The sequence below is a fragment of the Piliocolobus tephrosceles genome, chromosome 15, assembly GCF_002776525.5.
Source record: "Piliocolobus tephrosceles isolate RC106 chromosome 15, ASM277652v3, whole genome shotgun sequence".
Lineage (NCBI taxonomy): Eukaryota > Metazoa > Chordata > Mammalia > Primates > Cercopithecidae > Piliocolobus > Piliocolobus tephrosceles.
This window is the reverse complement of record NC_045448.1, coordinates 96958861-96981117: the sequence shown is the minus strand read 5'-3', so window position 1 is coordinate 96981117 and position 22257 is coordinate 96958861. Positions and strand designations below refer to the sequence as shown.

Sequence of the window (22257 nt, the reverse complement as noted above, 5' to 3'; positions counted from 1 at the left end):
GAGTCTCAAAAATATGCGAAGTACAAATATGCGTTGTATGATTCACTTTGTATAAAGTTCTAAAATAGACAAAAGTAATCTATAGTAGAAGAAAAATCATAACATTGTCTCTTAGATTCAATGGCAGGGACTCAGAAAATACATAAGGGAATTTCTGGGGCAAAAATAATGCTTTATATCTTGATCAGCGTTTGATTTACAGTGATACTTGTATTTACCAAAACTTATTTAATATATCAAAACTCATTTCATAACTTCAAGAGTCCTGTACTTCATTCTATATAAATTTTACCTCAACAACAACTATATGTAAAATATATATATAATTATTAATGCCTAGTTAATAATACACTTGCTAAAGTATTTAGGGGAATTGTACTTGTGCCATTTACTTTGAAATGCATCAATAAATGAGATGAATTGATGAATGGTTAAAGATAGACAGACTGATAAAGAAATGTTAATGGTAGAATTTAGGTGGTAAGTATATGGATGTTAACTTTGATATATGTTTTAACCTTGATATTTATTTGAATATTTTCATAATAAAATACTGGAATAATAACCAGAAGGAAAAATATCTTATGCTGATATGAAGAACTGTAAGAATGTTGCACAGAATGACTCGAATACTACCAACGGAGAGAAATCATTGACACTAAAATACGTTTTATCACTGTCATACATTTTTATAACGATGAAGGTATACAACTGTATAATTCCTATATAACTGCTTGTTTTAGAAGTATGAAGATTTAGTCACCATATGTCATTTATCGTAAGGACATAAGAAAATAACTTGGCATTTGTTGGGCAATTGCATTTCAATCAAATTGATGTGTAATCAAGTGATGAATTCTAGTGTTATTGTTATAGTGAGGACACAGAGGTCTGTTCGAACATGCTCAGATTGGCCTAATGGAATTTTTACAAAAATGTCAGTTTTCCCCCTACCAGCTCTAATCCCTAAGCTATTTTTTCTCCATCTTTCTTATGACTGTGTTTTTAAACTTACAGTTGCATTTAATTAATTTTGCAAAATGAATATAAATATAAATTTTTAAATAAAGACTATGTACAATTTGGGGATAGAGTAATATCAAATTGAGTGTAAGAGCACTATTTACCTAAGGTTAAAAATCATTCATTTGGGAGGCAAGAGAACTCTGTTTTATATCTGCCACTAACTGGTTGTGTGACCTTACACAAATCAATGCAATTTAAACCCATGATGACAAACATGTACTTAATAACCAGAGTGGTCCCATTGCCTCCTCCAAATCTCAGTTTTCTACTTAGATTTTGATTAAATGATTTCTCAGATATTTACTCATTTTGAGTCTCATATTTTCCTTCTGTAAAACAAATACAGTTTAACCAAGTTTTTGTCTAGTAGTATTCCAGGCACTGTGCTAAGTGTTCTGTGAGTAAAGGTAAAAGGAATAGGGTAGTCCCCTTTACAGAGTTCACAGACTAATTGAGAAACAGGCATGAGATCTGTAAACCACTGTTATATACTAGTAGGTACCATGGGTGAGCAGCTTAGAAAAAGAACACATGACCCAGTCTGGTTATAGAAATCAGGGAAGTTTCTCTTCTCTCCATATCTGAGTTGAGTCTAAAAGAATGGGAAAGGGTTAGCTTCATACTAGGTGGGGAAAAAAGTGCCTTAGAAAAAAGCTGGGAACTGTTGCTAAGGACTGAGTGTGAAACTGAGGGAGAAAAGGCTGAGAAAGAAGCAGCGAGAGGACTCTTCCACATGTACCTCTATGAAAGTGGATGACTGACACTACTCCTGGCCTGATCTACAAAGGCAGAAATTTGATTATGTTAAAATTTGGTTAAGAAATAGAATATAGACTTTAGTCCATGGTGTGATTTGCTGAATATATGAACCTCTGATGCACCCCTGAGGTTATTAGCAAAATATTTCTTTACCATTAGGTAAAGAAAGGTCAGAGGCATTTATCCACAGCACTAGCAATGGATTAGTAACTGACTGCCACCAGAGGCCAGAATATCAGCAGGCTTCAATAATGAATCAAAGCAACAGTAACAGAAACTGCAGCAGCAGCAATTGCTTACTATATATTGAGGACCAAAGGGAAATATGCATTGTACTCAGTGTTTAAAAATACAGTCATTCCTCCATACCTAGGATCACCCTCTGATTCCAAAATTGGCAGATGGTCATTCTCTGATACAAAATGGCATAGTATTTGCATATAACCTATATACATCCTTACATAGACTTTAAATCACCTCTAGAATACTTATAATTCTTAATACAATGTAAATGCTATGTAAATAGTTGTTATGCTATATTGTTTGGAAATTGATGAGAAAAAAAAGTATGTATGAGTTTAGTACAGGCATGCTTTTTTTCCCAATATTTTCAATCCCCAGTTGGTTGAATCCATAGATGCAGAACTCATGGGTGCAAAGGGCTGACTGTATGCCATTTCAATGAATCCTCACACTCCTATGAGATTGAAATGACCTTTTATTTATTTCCACTTTACAGATAAGAACATTAAAACACAGTGAAGATAACATAATTTGATAAAGATTCCATAACTAGTTAACCTGAGCTAAAGTTGTCTGTTTTGACTTTCAAAGTTATTTCCACTCTGAAACTCAACACAGTCTTCCAATCCCAGCTTGTCATCAAGATCACTGGGGAAAGGTTGAAAGAAAACCAGGTTCTCAAACCCTTGCCCAAGATTTACAACGTCAGAATTTGTGCTCTGGGACCTTAGTAGTTGCAATTTTTAAAGAACTCTATAATTTTGATGATCAACCTGGTTTGGAAATGACTAGCCAATTTTAATTCAAGCTAAATGTAATCCATTAAAAGGTATGAAAGATTTAAGTTAACATTGTATGGGGAAACTGGAGCATTAGGAAGGATAATAAATTAAGCAAAATGGGCTCCCACAATCTCAACATGCATTTGGATCATATTTGAAACATGTTCAAAATGTATAGACCAAGTGATGACATTCTCGAATTACCAAAGCTGTTATTTAAAAAAAAAAAAAAAATGTAATGCTGATGTTCCATGAAGTGTACTTTGAATGGCAAGGTCAGAGACTGTTAACCTATTAAAGACAGGGATCTTTTCATTTCAATTAATTGAGTATATACCTAGCACAAGGCAACAGGTGTTTTTTTTTTTTTTTTTTTTTTTTTTTTGTGCTGTTGTTGTTGTTGTTTTTTGAGACAGAGTCTTGCTCTGTTGGCCAGGCCGGAGTGCAGTGGCACTATCTCGGCTCACTGCAACCGCCGCCTGCCGGGCTCAAGCAATTCTCCTGCCTCAGTCTCCCAAGTAGCTGGGATTACAGGTGCCTGCCACCACGCCCGGCTAATTTTTGTATTTTTAGTAGAGACAGAGTTTCACCATGTTGGCCAGGCTGGTCTCGAGCTCCTGACCTCAGGTAAACTGAACGCCTCAACCTCCAAAAGTGCTGGGATTACAGGCGTGAGCCACCGTGCCTGGCCAGGTGTTTTTATACATTTATTGGATAAATGACTCTCCCTGCTCCTCCAGGAAGAATTCCTGCATCTGATTAAGACCTTTTGTTTGTACTTTCCCTAAAATCTGTGTATATAGATATGCACTTACAATAGTATATAGAAGTGGAGCTTTTGCTTCTTTGTTCCTTATTTCTTTTCATGGATAAGTTACTTGAGGGTAAGGTTTATATCATTTTCTAGATGTATTCTCAGTACTGAGGACAGAATGTAAAAGGCACTCAGAAAATGTGTTTTTTTAAATAAATGATTTGTAAAGGCAAAACCTGCTTTTTCTCCCCCAAAGTGGGAACTGATCTCCCACTGACACGTAGTTCCCTAAATCCATGCATGATCACATATTCTCAGGAGAGGGGAGGAAGAGGTACATATTAAAGTACCCATATTAAAGACAAAAGAGAAATGGGTGTCTGGGAAATGACACCTTGGCACAGAAATTCACATGCAGCTTCATCCTTAGATCAGACACGGAGTGCAAAGGACTGAGCAAATGAGGAAATGTCTCCCCAGTACTAGACTTAATACATCAGCAGTTGTCATTTTCAACTGGTGTTTCTTGTCGTGGAGGGCAGCCGCTCTGCCAGGCCAGAATTAGTTTGGCCACTGTCAAGGTCATTGTCCATTCTCAGATCTGGCACTCAGGTCTAGAGTCTGGCAAGCCTGGCTTCTCAAAGTGGATTAGGTGGGCTCTGGGAGGTGTGCTTTGGCTGCACTCCCAATTCTCATACCTAAAGACTGGTGATGTTCTCTGAGGACGGCTGCCTCTTCAGTCTCTCTTTGGATCTGAGTCAAGCTCCCTGACCTTAGGCCTGTACACTATTTCAGATGCTGCAATTGCCCATGCCTGCCCTGCTACAGCAATAAGCTGTGTGTCATCATCATCGTAAGTATATTCTGACAGGAAATACATAAGTTAACCTGAGGCTAAGGCCCAGAATCAGAAAATGAGTTATAGAAGACAGAAACAAAAACGATCAATGAATGGATGGATGGATGGATGAATGAATGAACCTCTTTTAAAACACATGGATAATTACATGAAATCCCATCTCTGTTTCCCTCTGCCAGTTCCTTAAAATTGCTTAAATTAATAAAATTTATATGTAAAAATGGGATTATATTAAAAGGCAACCTAAGTCTTTTCCTGAAAAATCAATGAACTAGTTATACAACCCAGGGGAAATAACTATCTTTGCAGGCCTTTTGGCCCGTCTTAGTTTCTGTTTGAACTCCCTAGGCTTTCTCACCTCAAAAGAGGTAGTTGGATGCAGTTATTGTTTATACAGGGAAGAAAGAAAAGGGGTAGTAATATAAATTTGAAAGTGAATTTCAAAATCCAGTGTAAGAAAAGGGGAGATGGGCCAGGCACGGTGGCTCAAGCCTGTAATCCCAGCACTTTGGGAGGCCGAGACAGGTGGATGACGAGGTTAGGAGATCGAGACCATCCTGGCTAACACGGTGAAACCCCGTCTCTACTAAAAAATACAAAAAACTAGCCGGGCAAGGTGGCGGGCGCCTGTAGTCCCAGCTACTCGGGAGGCTGAGGCAGGAGAATGGCAGGAACCCGGGAGGCGGAGCTTGCAGTGAGCTGAGATCCGGCCACTGCACTCCAGCCTGGGCGACAGAGCCAGACTCCGTCTCAAAAAAAAGAAAAGGGGAGATGGTCTGACTGGCCTAGAGAGGTGAACAGTAGTTCAGAGGTACTCTTTATTTATTCTATCCCTTATTAGATTTGTGTATTTCACTGTTAAATACACTCTCACGGTGGAATGTGGAAAGAAGTGAGACAGTGGTCAGAGTGCTTGTGGCTTTGTGGCTTGTGGCTCTTCTGTCTTATTCTCTCCCACCCTTCTCTCTTCCTTCATTCACATTCACATAGGTATCTGCATCTATCCATATATACCTAGATTTAGGAATACATCTATAGATACATATTTATATGTGTAATGTATAAATGATCCATAAAAAATAGGTAGGTATATTGATACATTGTAAACTAACAGCAAAGTTTTGTAAGCTGGAATAGGAGATTCAGCAGGCCAGCAGCCCAAAGGGCTCCACCAGGAAAGCCATCTTGTCTGGCTTCTGTGATAACCTCAATGTTGTCCTTCATGGACCACTCCTAGCGTCCACTTTTAAGTGGCAGGGTTATGAACGTAAAAAGGACTTTCTAAACCTTCCTGAAATGTCTCCTTCAGGGAGCCCATCACCAGGGACGCCAGGAACAGTTTCCAACAGGGCCCAGGAGAGGCCACCGGAAAGACCCCTTCCCTCTCAGACTCCTCAGGAGACAATTCCAGACTCTGACCTGGGAAGGAAACAACTTCTCTCCACTAGGCCTCCAGCTGCTGCTGCTTCTGAAAATATAGTCCTCTGAGACCCTCCCCATTCCCAGCTTCCAACCACAGGGGTGAGAAGTTAGACTGGGAAGGACCCTAAGGGATCTCTGCCCAGTTTTCTGGAGGAGGAGAATGGAGTGGCAGGTACTTGCCTCGAGATGGGGATACCATGGCTGGCAGCGAGGACCAGAGCCCAGCCTGCCCCCCAGCTCCTTGGGCCCCGTTTCCTTCGCATCCCGCACACCCACCCTCCTCGCGAGGGCAGCTTCCCCAGCACACGCCCCAGCACCACTTTCCTCTGACGTCCGCCTCCTGAGCTCTGACGATCGCCCCCGCCGGCCGCCCTTATAAAGGGGACTTTTCCCAATACTCGATCGATTGCCACCTCGCCCTGCGCCGCGCGCCCTCCGCCGGCGCCCACACCTGTCAACTCTGCGCGCTCCCAGGTTCTTGGAGACGCCGGGTGAGGAGCCGCCCTGACCGACTGGCCCCCCTCCGCACTGCACCCTTGCCCCACCCCGCACCCTCCCTTTCTTCACCCTCGCACCCACACCCCTCACGGTTCCAGGGGGCGGCGGCCCCGGGCGGAGCGCTTTCGCGTGCAGCTAGCACTCCAGGTAGGAGCTTAGCGGGCATTCCTGCGCCTAGGGGCCCGCACCCTCGGAAACGCCTTGGGCACCGAGCCCGGGCGGTTTTAGAGGGGAGGGACGCGGCGTTTTTGCCTCTCGGTGGGATGCAAGGGAGGGTTTGTTGTCTGGCACAGCTGCTGTCAGGGTGCAAGAGGCTACAAAGTCTGGGCGCAGGAGATGGGTAGAAGGGGCCGAGGAAGGGCCGCAGGGGGCCGGGAGAGCATCGGGCTGCCGCGGAGAGGAACTTGCCTGCTTGGTAGCTCACAAAGGCAGAGACGACCCAGCCCGCGGGCGCTTCTTTTGCCTCCTTTAAATTCCAAAGAGGCGGCTGCTTTTCCCCAAAGGCTCTTCACCCACCTGCATGCACAAAAATCAGAGTTTCCCCCAGAAACTTGTGTTTGACAGTTTGGGTTCAGGGAACAGCCGTGGTCACAAAGGTAAAAAATAAATGAATAAATAAAAGAGAACAAGAATTTCAGAAGGTGAAGGCTTTCGAACTTGACGTTTGTCTTCTAAGAGTCTTGATTTTAGTATCTTTGATCCTTCTGTTGTGCTTTTAGGCAATTGTGTTTAAAAAGCAACAACAACAACAACAAAAAACCTTTTCCTGTATGTACCATTAATGGGGGGTGATGAATTGAATGAAGGATATTGGGCGAAGAAGATCAAGAGAGTGGACCCTTTAAACAAAAACATACTTAGTTGCTATAGTAACTTGAACTACAGAAACTTGTTGAAAATGTGGAGTTTGATGTGTTTTTGAAATGAATTTTTCTAAAGATGTTTTTTCAGATATTTTTATATCAGATTACTACTGAAGCCATTCTCTGAAGTTGTTTGAAAGGACAGATAAAAGAATGAATAAATTAATGGAATTTTAAAATTTTCAGAATAGTCATTTATAAAACAAAGTGAATGAATAATTCTAGAAGAGTAACTTAGTTCCAAAACGCAAATACAGCCCTACTCTTTGTAAACGATTTGACAGTTACTGAGTGAAGATACACACAAGGTTAATTTTAAATTTAAAGTATGTATGAAACACACAAGGATTATGATTCCATTTGTTAAACTACATTTCCATTTTTTTTTTTCTGTTTCTTGCAAACTCAAAGCAATGTTAAATTGTTAAATAAAAGTAGGATAATGTAGTGGACACTTATTGGTAACTGCCCATTTTACATGTGGTTTCAGCATTGTACTCTTTCTGTGAGTGGCACAGGGTCTCTTGTGATCCAGCTGGTTTACTCCTGGCTGCCTACGTGTGCGTAGTGCTTGACTGATTTATAATGCATTCCTGTATTTTCTTCAGAAGTCTTAATGAAGTAGCCAGCTGCAGAAGAATCTGGATCATTAGATAAAAATGGCTTTCCATGTGGAAGGACTGATAGCTATCATCGTGTTCTACCTTCTAATTTTGCTGGTTGGAATATGGGCTGCCTGGAGAACCAAAAACAGTGGCAGCGCAGAAGAGCGCAGCGAAGCCATCATCGTTGGTGGCCGAGATATTGGTTTATTGGTTGGTGGATTTACCATGACAGGTACGTTCAGACGCCGCCGGCTCCATGCAGTCCTCCCTTCCTTGGCATCTGTGAGTGTGCAGCGTGTGGCTTCAGAGTGACAAAGCAAATGTTGCTCTTTGTCCTGTAGGGATTCTTTATGTTCACTAGTTATATATATTTTAAAATAATTTTCTATTCATTTAAAACCTAAAAATAAATTGGTTTCAACTCAGTAGTACTTGAACAAAAATGATTTGATAATAAATCACTGGAGTGAAGAGTCATGAAACAAATCTTGGTTCTCTGGGCTGTTGGGTGGGTGGAAACAGCGAAAACAAAGAGGTGGGGGAATGGGAAGCTGTCCTACTATTACAATCTATGTATCCGCTAATTAATGTGATAGGCAGCATCTCAACGTGTCCAGTAATACGTGCATAGAGTTGTGACTTTGAGGTTTAAATGATAAGTGTCAATGAATACCAACTAGTGATGGTTTTTAATCTGCATAAATAAATGTGGGGGTGGTAATATTTCCAAATGAGTGATTCCCTGTTTTGAAACCGAATTCTTTCATGTAATAACTAATTCCTCACAGGAAGACAATCACATGTTATGACTCCACAGCACTAATAAAGAAATGTCATGAACCTTGTTATAAAAGGGAAAACCTAGGGCGTGTCCTCATAGGAATCCCCAGGCCACCATCTGTAGTCATTTGTCATTCAAACCTTCTTTATGTTAGCAGGAGCTGATATTCTTTCTTACTTTACACTAAGGTGGTTCTGTTTAAAGGGTGATTTGTTTCTTTTCTATATTCTTGGTCATTGAAAATAATTCTGAAAAACATCAACTTAAAATTAAATGTTTAATATTTAATACGGTTGCACTAACAACACATATTTCATTATAGAGTCTTAGTGGAGTTTTTAAACATTTGCAACATAGCAGGAACTCTTGAGTGTTACTGGAAAAATATTCCATGGGGAATTATATCAAGTGATGTCCAATTTCAGTCTCGAAGTGCAGTTTTAAAATGATTCACCCTGTATATCAGGCAGTTTACCAAACCAGTCTGGGAAGAGGCCATCCATGTTCCGAACCCCTTGACTTTGGCCATCTGAAACCTACAGTGTTCTCTGTGAGCCATCAGTTTTATCTTTCAGACATTGACATTTTATCTTTAACTCTTCACCCACTGTACGTGAATTCATTTGGTCTTTATAACAGCACTATGATGGCACTCTGGGGTTAAGTGAAGATCCCGGGTTACAAGGTTAACGAGGACCAAGGCTGCAGCCAGAACCAAACACAGGTCTCCGGTGGCCATGCTGGTGACCGCCCCATGCTGTGCCACATGCAGCCCTGTAACTAGTTTCACTTTCTTTCTTTCAAAAGGTGCGCAGTTTGTAAGCACTGTAGAAAGAATAAGAAAGCTGCTATATATCAAAATATGTTGTTTATTGAAAATAATTATAGCTCTCTATTATTCTCATTTAATATTCTGTTCAATATGGTCATAAAAATAATATTTTATAATTTGCTTTTACCATTTAGAATGGTGTTTTCCAACCTAATAAGCTATTAAAAGATACAGAAATATTTGAATGATGCTATTTTTTATAAAGGGCCATGGTCTTCCTCAGTTTGTAAAACTTTTTTTTTCTTTCTCAGAACTCAAAATAACCTTGGTCAATATCATAATTCATTTAAAATCTGAACCATACTACCTAACCTTGTCAGATTGATTGACTTGGATATATTTTATAAAGAATAGAGATTTTAAAAAATGTTGATTCTTTTAAAAGTGAGTATAGTTTAAGAGTTTGTGTTCTCACTCATGGATCTGACACAAAATTACAGACATGGAGAGCAAATGCTGTTACAGAAGAGACTAAATTCATTTAAAAAGGGGACTTTTAAATCTTAGTAAGTAGTCAAGCCCTCACTTCTATATCACAATAGTTGCAATGATTCAGGCACTAATTTTCTTTTTGGACAAGGGACAGTAAACTTACACAATGACAAATGATCACTAATGAGTTTTGTACTTGTAAGACCATCAGACCATTTACTTTATGCAGTGAAGCATTGACGCGTTAGCAATTCCAGTTACCTAGTAGAAAGATAAAGTCTCAAGTTTTCTGCCTGTAAGAATTTATTTCTTCAGGTGATGGTTACACACACAGTGAAAAAAAAAAAAAAAGCCATTTTAAAAATTTCAGCAGGGCTTAGAATAAGAAAACAAATAATGCCATTTGTTATTTGTTAACACTGGGTGTAAAAGCTACTGCAAAGGTGGGAGTGATTGCTAAATATGTATTTGGCTCCAGGATTTTGTATATAAACTTTTCATTTAAATGTACTTAAAATTCCTATGTAGGAAAATCTTTTTATGTCAACCCTAAGACTCCCTCTTCTTTGCTTTGTATTAGATTAAAAGCCAGATAAATTTTGGCACAAACACAATAGAAACACATCCTAGGTAGTTTTGTATAGATATTATTTCATTTACCTACATTTTAACTATGAGATTTTGGAAAATTCATCAGAGTTAAATTTTATTCCTAATGGGATGATGCAACCTATAATTCAGCCTCATATCTGATAAATTTTTATTACCAACCTGTGACCATCATAACTTTACACAAATTCTGCATAAGGATTGTTTTGAATATTTCAACCATACTGTAACCTCAAAAAGGTATAAACTGCAAAGTTTAGTGTTCTCTTCAAGATTAGTTTTTCAGCAAGGATTCAATATTATACTGTTACCTCAGAGAAAATGATACTAGTATTACATTGTCTATTCGGAGAAAAATATTAATCTGTAGCTCATGCTTGGCTCAAACCAGTCAAGTCAAAACTTATTTTCTTTGGTTCTTTGACCTCCTTCCCTCAGCTATTATGCTACAGAAATTTTATTTATCTAAATAAGGTATTTTTCATTAGTTATTGTCAAATAGTAAATAGCTTACTAAAAGATCCATATTAAAATATAGAATTGCAAGTATGTACACATTTTACATTCTTCTGAGTGCTAGGTAGTCTAGGCCTTAAGGTAACATTTAAACTCACTTTGGACACCTTGTAGTAGAAGTGTCATCTCGATCCTCTCTTCACTCCTAATAATTTAAGGTAGTAAGTGCAACTTAGTGGTGATGGAGATAAGATTTGCAAGCTCCAATATCCGCAGACTGTTCAAGAAAGACTCTATTTCTATTAGTGAGAAGCACATTTCCACATGTGTACACCTACCTACATACATGCATGTGTTCACACATACATGTACACACACACACCACTCCCTGAGGACAGTATGGATCACGAGGTCAGAAGATCAAGACCATCCTGGCTAACATGGTGAAACCCTGTCTCTACTAAAATTACAAAAAACTAGCTGGACGTGGTGGCAGGCACCTGTAGTCCCAGCTACTCCGAGGCTGAGGCGGGAGAATGGCGTGAACCCGGAGGCGGAGCTTGCAGTGGGCCGAAGTTGTGCCACTGCACTCCAGCCTGGGCGACACAGCAAGACTCCGTCTCAAAAAAAAAAAAAAAAAAAAAAAAAAAAAAATCAATACAATTAAAATGGAAGGACCTTGAAATAAAGAAATTTTACCCCATGACCTCAGACTATATTATATATAATATCATGAAAATATTGCTGACTCAATGCATTTAGAAAACATCTAGGACAGCACTATCCAATAGAAATATAATGTGAGCCGTAAACACAATGTTGAATTTTCTACAAACCTCTAAAAACAAAAAGAAATAGGTACATTAATGTTAATAATATAACTTATGTAACTCAGTTCATTCAACATGTTTTCATTTCAACATGTGATCAATGAAAGAAAAAACATTTGAAATCTGGTGTATACTTTATATTCCTAGAACAACTCAATCCAGGCTAGTCACATTTCAGGTGCTCAGTAATCTCCAGTAGCCACTGGTTTGGCAGGCAGGTGTAGATGTAACAGGTAAGACAGTATCACTCCCTCACTTTTCATTCTGTTTCAGCTACCTGGGTCGGAGGAGGGTATATCAATGGCACAGCTGAAGCAGTTTATGTACCAGGTTATGGCCTAGCTTGGGCTCAGGCACCAATTGGATATTCTCTTAGTCTGATTTTAGGTAAGTGAAAGTGCAAATCTCAGTGACTCACTCAGTAAAGCATACAGAACAAGAGTGTAATAACAAGTGGAATAACAAGTCAAACACTGTAAATAACCATTGTAAAAAAAAAAAAAAATGTTCCCTGAGATCTTTAAGGAGCCGTTACCAGAAATTGGTAAGTAGCAGAATACTAATGCTTAGATTATTTGATCTCTTGGTTATGGAATATATTTTAAAAATCCTTTGATCCTGTGGCTATCAGCACAGTGAATTTCTTAACGTAATCATGTTTTATTTCTTTCAAAACAAGTATGGATATATCATTAAAAATGAATCAACTTGAAATGTACCTGTATTTCTTTTAGCAAGTCAAATGAATAAGAGGTCAAAAGTATTATATAACAGAAGGTACCTCATTTTTTGGGCACTCAGAAGGCTTTTATTGAATCTGTGCTTATTCAAAACCTCTAAATGCTCTGTTGAGTGATAGCTATGCATTGAGGCATTTAAGTGAGGCAATGTGAGGTATGTTCATGTTTTTCAATTCACATACCTCAATGAGATCCACTTGTCTTTGGACACATACAATGGTAAGTGTACTAAATAATTTACATTAGATTGCCAAACCTAATATTTAGAGTAGGTTGGTACTGTGTGCACATTATATTTCAGACTGGTTCCTCAATCCATACAGGTGTTCTGAAAAATGCATTTCCCTTGAGAAATGGCAGCATGTAAAAGACTATTATATGACATTTTTTTATTTCCTCCTAAACACTTGCTTAATTTTTAGGTGGCCTGTTCTTTGCAAAACCTATGCGTTCAAAGGGGTATGTGACCATGTTAGACCCGTTTCAGCAAATCTATGGAAAACGCATGGGCGGACTCCTGTTTATACCTGCACTGATGGGAGAAATGTTCTGGGCTGCAGCAATTTTCTCTGCTTTGGGTAAGACCCATCTAAGTTGTTCTAGCTGCATCTCCGCAGTTAACTAAACATCAATCAGATACACAACCTTACTTTCTTCAGCCTTGGCTTCTGAAGACATTTTTATTAAAACCATATACTGAACTGTATTTATATTCATAAAAGCTTAATGGAAATTTTATGTTTATTTGCAATATGGTGGCAGAGGTTAAATAAAACCTCAACTACACTTTTTATACTTGAATTGCCTCTTTAGACCAATAATCATGAATTATTATGATCACTTTGCTTTTATGAGTCATATATGATTTTGAACAAAGTATAATGAATTAAGCATAGCTAAAAAGTGCAGTTTACTTAAAAGAAATGTTTAAAACAAGAATTCATAAGCCAGGGGTTAGTGAAAATGCTAACATATATTTTTGATGTTGAATAAATTTAAATAAATGACTTATATCTTAATTTCTTCCAATAAGTGTTCTTTCTGCAAACTGAGAACTTTTTACCTCCCGTTGTTTTCCCTCTAATAACTGATAAACACAAATATATAAAACTTAGATAGTTTAGATAACTCCCAAGACAACAGTGTTGTATGTTATTCTAAAAGCACTAATATTTTTAGAGATGTTGGCTTTTTAAATAAAATGTCTAATTAAAAAATATATAAAACAAAGTCAGTTCCAGCAGTAAATAACGTTCCTGGAGAAGTGAGATATCACTAGCCCTCTGCTGACAGAATAGGTAAATAATGTAAATCACATGGCAAAACTACAAACTTGAAATATTTCAACAAATTGATATTATAAAACTCAATGTTATGGTTTAGTAGTGGAAAAATATAAGTATGGTAGAGTGTAACAAGAATTTCCCCTTCAGTTTAAATGTCTTCTCAATAACTTCTATGAGAAAGTTTGCCCATGCCTTAGCATCTCCTCAGCTCCAATCTACCCTTAGAGACACAGGCTTAGATGTACCACATGGGGCCAGTTGAGAATGTTGGACCTGACTGAGGCTGTTGAGGAAGCTGGGAGAAGGAAGCTCCCCATTAAGGCGTGCACTGCCCCGCCTTCAGCACATCCAATTTCATCCTGCAGGTTAGTCAGGATTTTTTTGATTCCCAACTAGAAAACAGAGTGACTGTTGCGGAAACAAGAGTATTTGATCGTTATAAAATACAGTAAGAACTAGGTGGAAAATGCTGCACTTCCCTGGTGCTGGGTAATAATACTCCACACCCACTGCTGCTCTTATGTTCTAATGATACTACCTGTAAAACTACACCTCGCGGCCGGGCGCGGTGGCTCAAGCCTGTAATCCCAGCACTTTGGGAGGCCGAGACGGGCGGATCACGAGGTCAGGATATCGAGACCATCCTGGCTAACACGGTGAAACCCCGTCTCTACTAAAAAAAAAAAAAAATACAAAAAACAAGCCGGGCGAGGTGGCGGGCGCCTGTAGTCCCAGCTACTTGGGAGGCTGAGGCAGGAGAATGGCGTAAACCCAGGAGGCGGAGCTTGCAGTGAGCTGAGATCCGGCCACTGCACTCCAGTCTGGGCGACAGAGCCAGACTCCGTCGCAAAAAAAAACAAAAACAAAAAAAACAAAAACAAAAACTACACCTCGCTTTCCACCTGACTCTCATTAGCTGAGTTGCAATGGGGGCTTATCTGCCATTGTTTTCAACACCAAAAAATTTTAATTTTAAGAACAAATTACCTGCTGAGGTATCAAAAAAGGAGTGGGCTGAGTATATAACAAAATACAAAACGCTCACTCATTGAATAAAGATCAACTAATATAATAGAGTCCTGAAAAAGAATAGAATTAATAAGCTAATGCTTCTAAAGTATTTTGGAAATATATAGTAACGAAACTGTGAACTTTGTTATAATTAGTTTTGTATATATGTGTGTCTATGTTTGTGCCTGTATTACAATATACAGTCAGGTTAAGGATGTAGATGCATTCTGAGAGATGCATCAGTAGGCAGTTTTGATGTTGTGTGAACATAGAGTGTACTTACACCAACCCAGCTGGTAGTGTCTGCTACACACACAGGCTAGATGGTATAGCCTATTGCTCTTAGGCTACAAACCTGTGCAACATGTTACTACACTGAATACTATAGGCAATTGTAATGCAATAGCTACAACGTCACTAAGCAATAGGACTCTTTCAGCTTCATTATGATTTTATGAGAATTTGTCTATTTGTGGTTCATCATTGATGGTAACATTATTATGTAATGCATGATTACATATATAAAATATGTTACTGTCTGTATCTTTCTACACACTCACATGCACACATGTATCAAACAACATATGTAAAAACATTGCTGCAATTGCTTGAACTCTTTGGGGGAGAGAGAAAGAGTGCATGAGTGTGTATGTGTGTGAAGTTACTTACTGGGTACTATGTACATTATATGGGTAATGAAAGCACTGAAAGTCTAAACTTCACCACTATGTAGTATACCCGGGTGACATCATTGCAACTGTAATCTTTAAATTTACACAAATAAAAAGTAATAGTTGGACTTAATTAAAATTTAGTGTTTATTGCAAATAATTTGATCTATTCAAGAATATATAAGATCTATTACCACCTTAGTGTGAATGTGTATACTTCACCATTGAAACATAGGAGAATCTTAAACTATTTTCTTGGTAGAAATTGACATCTTACAACTTTTTAAAGAAATGTGTATTTATACTCCTAACAGCTCAAGTTCAGTGGATTTTCATAATTTTGCGGTATATTTATTTTATAGCTTCATGAGTAGACTAATATTTACTAGCATACCTCAAAGTATCACTTTGTTTTACTTACTGCAATTGATTTAATTATTCAGAAAATATTTTAGAGAAACTTTCGTCTAATTTTAATAGTGATAATGCAGAGGTGATTGACGTCTCTAATATCTCTGAGTTACAGTTAAGTGACAGCATCTACTAGGACCCCAAATCTTTGAGATTTTAGTCAGGTAATCTTTATTTTATAATTGAACTTTTCATAATTCATGGCATATAGCTTAGAAGTGTTATTAAAGTGGAGAACTACACACACACAAAAAGAACAACAAAGAGTTGCAAGTTTCGATTCGAAGTAAATGATCTCAGGAAAAAAATTACTTTTCAAATATCTATGAAACAACTCAGTCAATTATCTAAAGTCACTCATCTATACTTGATCTCTCTTCCTTGTCTTCTTTCTCCAACTTCTTACTAGATTTTTCTTTTTAATGGATCTTTACTCTGGAAAATAATCTTATTTTATCACCACAGCAAAAGCATTGAAAAATATTTTTTACTGATATTTTGAATCAACACATCTTATATTGAGATAATGTAGTTTCATCTCCAGTGAGTTGTATATACTACTAGCATGCCGACTGAGGAATGGGGGTAGCGTGTAAGACAACTCAGCTGGCTGCAACTGATGATACATAAAACCACAGATCTATTTCATGTATGCATTTAATAATGTGACATGTAAACTGTATAGTTTTGAGAACAATAGGGAAAGGGCTAGTAAAACAACAAGTGAATTATGAACTGTCATAAGAAACATAAATTTGATTTCTAAGAGAAGTTTAAATTTTTGATGATGAAAATTACTTAAAAAAATATGACATTCAAATCTTAGGCTCTTCAGTATGTTGGTATCCTAGGAGCAGGACTGGTATATTCTACCAATTAAATAAACTAAGAGTGATCTGTCACAAATTAAAGAGGGAGAGAGTGATTAATAACATTTACCAATTTGATAATTTGTTCCTACAAATTTTTCTCAATTCTCTGCTGCCTTAACCATTTGTTAGCTATCAAAAGCTGGCAGGGGGCAGAGTAAATGCAAAAGAGCAAATGAATGTTAATTGTAAAATGTGGAAATGGATGATCATGTTTCTCAGAAAGCCTCGTGTTTTTCATAGATGTGACTAATTCTCTGCTACCTTAACCATTTGTTAGCTATCAAAAGCTAGCAGGGGGCAGAGTAAATGCAAAATAGCAAATGAATGTTAATTGTAAAATGTGGAAATGGATGATCGTGTTTCTCAGAAAGCCTCGTGTTTTTCATAGATGTGACTCATGTATTTCATATACAGTTATGTGCCATGTAATGACATTTTGGTCGATGATGGACTGCATATATGACAGTGGTCCCATAAAATTATAATGCCATATTTTTACTGCTACTTTCTCTGTGTTTAGATATGATGTTTAGATATTCAAATAATTGCCATCATGTTACAGTTGCCTACAGTGTTCAGTACAGTAACAAGCTGTACGAATTTGTAGCCTAGGATCTATAGCCCATACCATGTAGCCTAGGTGTGTGGTAGGTTACACCATTCAAGATTTGTGAGTGAGTATACATTGTGAAGTTGCACAACAATGAAATCACCTAATGACACGTTTCTCAGAGCCCATCCCTATTTTTAAGCAACACATGGCTGTATTTGATTGAGTCAGAGTTCCAGATAGTGAAATTATTTTGAGTTCTCATAATGTAATTAAATTTCTCAGTAATTCAGGGTCTTCCATAAGCATACCACGGATCTGTGTGTCCTCCACATAAATAAGTTAGCAAACCACTCATTTCAGAAAGCAAAAGTGTGTGTCTCACTGAATTTATTAAGATATACAAATTTCAATAGAAAAATTAACTTTAGGAGTTATCATCCACTACATTTCATATGACAGAGAGACAAATGCTGTTTATCACTGAACTTTCACTGTGTCCTTATACAAAGAGCAGAATCTGTCTGGGCACCATGACCACAGCACTCCCTTGTTTGTTTCAGGAGCCACCATCAGTGTGATCATCGACGTGGATGTGAACGTTTCTGTCATCATCTCTGCACTCGTTGCCACTCTCTACACCCTGGTGGGAGGGCTCTATTCTGTGGCCTACACCGATGTCGTTCAGCTCTTTTGCATTTTTGTGGGGCTGGTAAGTGGGAGCACCCAAGATTCTCCTCCTTTTTTCTGTAAAAGACAATGTGTTTCATACTAACTCATTAAAAATTAGTAGAAATCTTATTTTCCCTCATGAGTAATACACACTAAATCACATATTATATGAAATTTCAAATTTCTCCATAAATGAATTAGATGAAAAACTAGTCATTTTGATAAAATTTGACAGAAAAGTGTGCTCTACGTTGAATTGTTAGAAAGGTCTAGGTCTTCCTTTCCTTCATGCCTAGATTTGATGGAAACTTATGCATGATCTCCTTTGAGTATTTAAGACAATCCATTTTCCTCGGCAGAGATAACAAAATTCAAACCTTAGTGGCAACCTGTACAAGTCTCCTTTTATGTTAGTTGGTGAATTCTAAGAATGCTCATAAGACATAGAAATGATCCTATTGGAAAACTGTGGATTTCAAATATTAATCATCACTATTTGTGGTCTAAAAACAGAGACAATTCATAATTATATAAGGCACCAGAAAGATTTATTATCTATTGTTTTTATTATAATTATGAGACATGAGTATTGTTAGCACTATATTAAAAACACTTGTGTGTGTCTGAACACATTTTAGTCAATGTTGAAGAAATATGAACAGTACAGTTATGCATATAATATTCAATACCTAAGATGTAGCAAAAGAAGTATAGAAACTGGTGTGTCCATGCTGGGCTAGGGTTATCATAGGTTCACATACATGATCTCATCCTACACATATATTATCCCAGTTGTAGATTCTGTAGCGGCAATGCCCTCCTGCAAAGCCCACGGACAGAGCAAGCTAACACTAGAGATCATGATTCATTTTCCCAAGGATGGTTAAGTACTCTTGATTCTCCTCTTCTTTATTTATTAAGATAAATAAATAACAATGTAAAGCATTTCATTATATTTTACTTTTGACACGAGACTCTTAGAAATTAAAAATGAAGAAGTAATCTCATGCTCTTCTCTCCTTTTCATAAACGTTCCAGCATCTCTAATAATGTCCTAGAGGAAAAATTTTTAAAAACGGACTACAATTAGATGTACAGTTTATGAATTTACATGTGCCAGCAAAGATTATAATATTTTCTCTTTTTCTCCTTAGACATTTTGCATTTCGTGGAATTTCATCCATTCATATTGTAATCGAATATGGGAATATTTAATTTGCTCAAGGACTCCCACTATTTGTATTTAGATTACCAAAATTAAGTGGACTGTATTGAAATTCTGATTTTTCCTTAGCATCAACGTAAACTTCCAGAAATAAAATAGGGAACATAGAAATAAATCTCTCTTCAGACTGTCAGGAGCCAGGTTGTTCTGGCAACGACAACTCTCATAACTGATGTACTAGGTATTCTAAGAAACACAACCCAAGGGAATGAACCTATTATTGATGATATATGTGATTTCTCATTGCTTTGTATGAGACTAGAACTTAACACCCACGAGTGCATAAATCAAGTATACAAGTGTAAAGATGACAGTGCAAAGATGTTAGAATATTTTTTCTGCCACAAAATGTAGCCAAATTGATAAGGAATGAAGTTTTGTTGGTTACTAGTTAAGGCCCTATTGAATTGGCTGAATAAAAGACTAAATAAGGTTGTTTTCCAAACTTTAATGACTGTATGAGCATACATAATTAATCAACTTACCCCTTAAACCATCTTTTTTCAAATTCTCTAGTATTATTAATTTTATCATCACCCCTGGAGCTCCAAAACTGTAAACTTGAGGTTTTTCTGTTCATTTTCCCTCTCTCTGACCTCTCTCTCCTTCTTGTAATATAAGGGCTATTGACTTGCTCTTCATATCCTTTTTAGTACTGGTATTTCTTCATTCCCAATGTCACTGCTGTACTTCAGGCCTTCATCTAGGTGGAATTGAAATCACCTGTCACTGTCCCTGACTCTTCCTTTTTGCTAAACTCACTATTCATGTCTATGTTATTAAACTTCAGAATAAATTCCACTGAAATCTTTTCAAGACTTAAAAGATTTTTTTCTAGCTTCCAGTTGCCTGCAAAAACAAAATACAAATCCTGTAACTTGCAGTGTGGGTTTTCTCCACACATCCATCTTTATCTCTCCCATTTCCCCAAACTACTCCCATGCCAGCAAAACCCGTCACCAACTGATGTGGGTGCACACACATACACACACACAAAGACACACCACATATTCTTCTATTCTTTGCCTTGCTCCAACTAAACATCTCTTCCTTCAATTCTTTGTTATTCTACCTGTTATTATCAGGCCCATCTTTGAAGGCTTATATGTCACCCATATATTTCTCAATCACGTATTTTCTTATTACTTTAATGAATGGATATCTTTCCCTTAATGAATGGATATCTTTCCTTAATTCACAGAAAACATATGGATATATCCATATATATAACCATATATATAGATATATATTTCAAATATAATTTTTAAAATATTTTATTTTATTTATTGTTATTATTTGTAGAGACCAGGTCTCACCATATGTCCCAGGTTGATCTTGAACTCCTGGACTCAAGCAATCCTCCCACATTGGCCACCCAAAGTACTAGGATTATATGCATGAGCCATTGTGCCTGACCATTTTTTTTTTCTTTTTTGAGACAGGGTCTGGCTCTGTCACCCAGGCTGGAGTGCAGTGGCTCAGCTACTGCTTACTGCAGCCTCTGTCTGTCAGGCTCATGCAATCCTCCCACCTCAGCCTCTCTAGTAGCTGGGACTACAGGTGTACACCACCACATCTGGAAGATTTTTGCATTTTTTGTAGAGATGGGGTTTCACCAAGTTGCCCAGTCTGGTCTAGAACTCCTGAGCTCAAGCAATCTGCCCATCTTAGGCCTCCCAAAGTGCTGGGATTACAGGCCTGAGCCACAGTGCCCGGCACCCATTTATTTTTTTTTTTGAAATACAATTTTTTTATTTAGATGGAGTCTTGCTTTTTTATTTAGATGGAGTTGCCCAGGCTGGAGTGCAATGTCCAATCTTGGCTCACTGCAACCTCTGCCTCCAAGGTTTAAGCAATTATCCTGCCTCAGCCTCCTAAGAAGCTGAGAAATACAATTTTTTATTAGAACTCAAGTTTGTGTTACCCAACATTTAACAGAAGAGGAAAACAAAAACAATCCACATCTCTCCCCTCCTCCCACCACCCACAAACAAGGGGATATATATCTCAATAGCTACCTATCTATGTACATATGTGCGTGTGTGTGTGTGTGGATAGACAGACACAGAGAGAGACAGATAGATGATAGATAGGCAGGCAGATAGATGCATAGATAGATAGATTGATCGACAAATATTCCAAGTCTAATATTTTCTTCCTAGAGATTTTGTGTTGCTGCTGCTATAGTTTGTATGACATGGTATAATCAAGCATAGAAATAGTCAAAGTGCTATTTTAATTTATCTAAATCAGTATTTTATGGTGCCCAACGGAAAACAGAGAACATGATTTCCGGTCCTTCTCTGTCTGAACTGGAGGAACTACTGAGCTGTGCAGTGTGTGAGGTGTATAAATCTTGCACATATCAGACAGTTGAAAATCATGGCCTAGGGCTCCAGTGTCACTTTCTGTTGCAGTGGATCAGCGTCCCCTTTGCATTGTCACATCCTGCAGTCGCAGACATCGGGTTCACTGCTGTGCATGCCAAATACCAAAAGCCGTGGCTGGGAACTGTTGACTCATCTGAAGTCTACTCTTGGCTTGATAGTTTTCTGTTGTTGGTAAGTATTGCCTTTACCTGAGGAATGTGATCTAATTGTTCCTAAAATCAAATTTATTTTCACGATTTTCATATTCATAGTAAAAAAATGTGCTTGTGGGCTCATGGCCATTTCTGAACTGGGGACTCTCTACTGGGAGGGTGGAGCCAGGGCCGGACTGTCGTGGCTGACAGTGTCAGGGTGGAGAACAAATGAGGCCCTAAGGGGACAACGTGAGGTGTTCTGTGTGGTGTGTCCTCATTTCCGTTGTGATGTAAGTCAAGGAATAACATGCCCTACCCCTAGAACTTTCCCCAACCTGAAGGCAAAACCTTTATTTTGTGTTTTGAATTAAGGCATGAAACCCAACTTGTGGAATAAGTCTCTCATTCACTCTTGAATTACAGAGTAAGAGAATGACTAGTGCTACAGGCCCTAAGTGAGGCGGGTTGGAAAAGTACGTGTCACTCAGGAAAGATGCCAACAGAGAGGCCCTCAGGAGCCAGAGGTAGCTTGAAAACAGGCAGA

The 22257-nt window shown here is 38.0% G+C and overlaps 1 protein-coding gene across 4 annotated transcripts in view; it reads left to right on the top strand.

Moving 5' to 3' along the window:
• Positions 1-6239: 6239 nt before the first annotated feature.
• Positions 6240-22257, top strand: part of SLC5A7 (solute carrier family 5 member 7) — a 28298-nt gene continuing 12280 nt past the window's right edge. The window contains exons 1-6 of one of the 4 annotated variants that reach the window (XM_023195168.2): positions 6240-6490; positions 7815-8043; positions 12025-12138; positions 12914-13069; positions 17856-18004; positions 21607-21750. In XM_023195168.2, coding sequence (XP_023050936.1) covers positions 7866-8043; positions 12025-12138; positions 12914-13069; positions 17856-18004; positions 21607-21750 — 741 coding nt within the window. In that variant the 5' untranslated portion in view covers positions 6240-6490; positions 7815-7865. The remainder of the gene's footprint in view (positions 6491-7814; positions 8044-12024; positions 12139-12913; positions 13070-17855; positions 18005-21606; positions 21751-22257) is intronic. The other 3 variants (XM_023195169.3, XM_023195171.3, XM_023195170.3) reach the window with 3 other exon arrangements.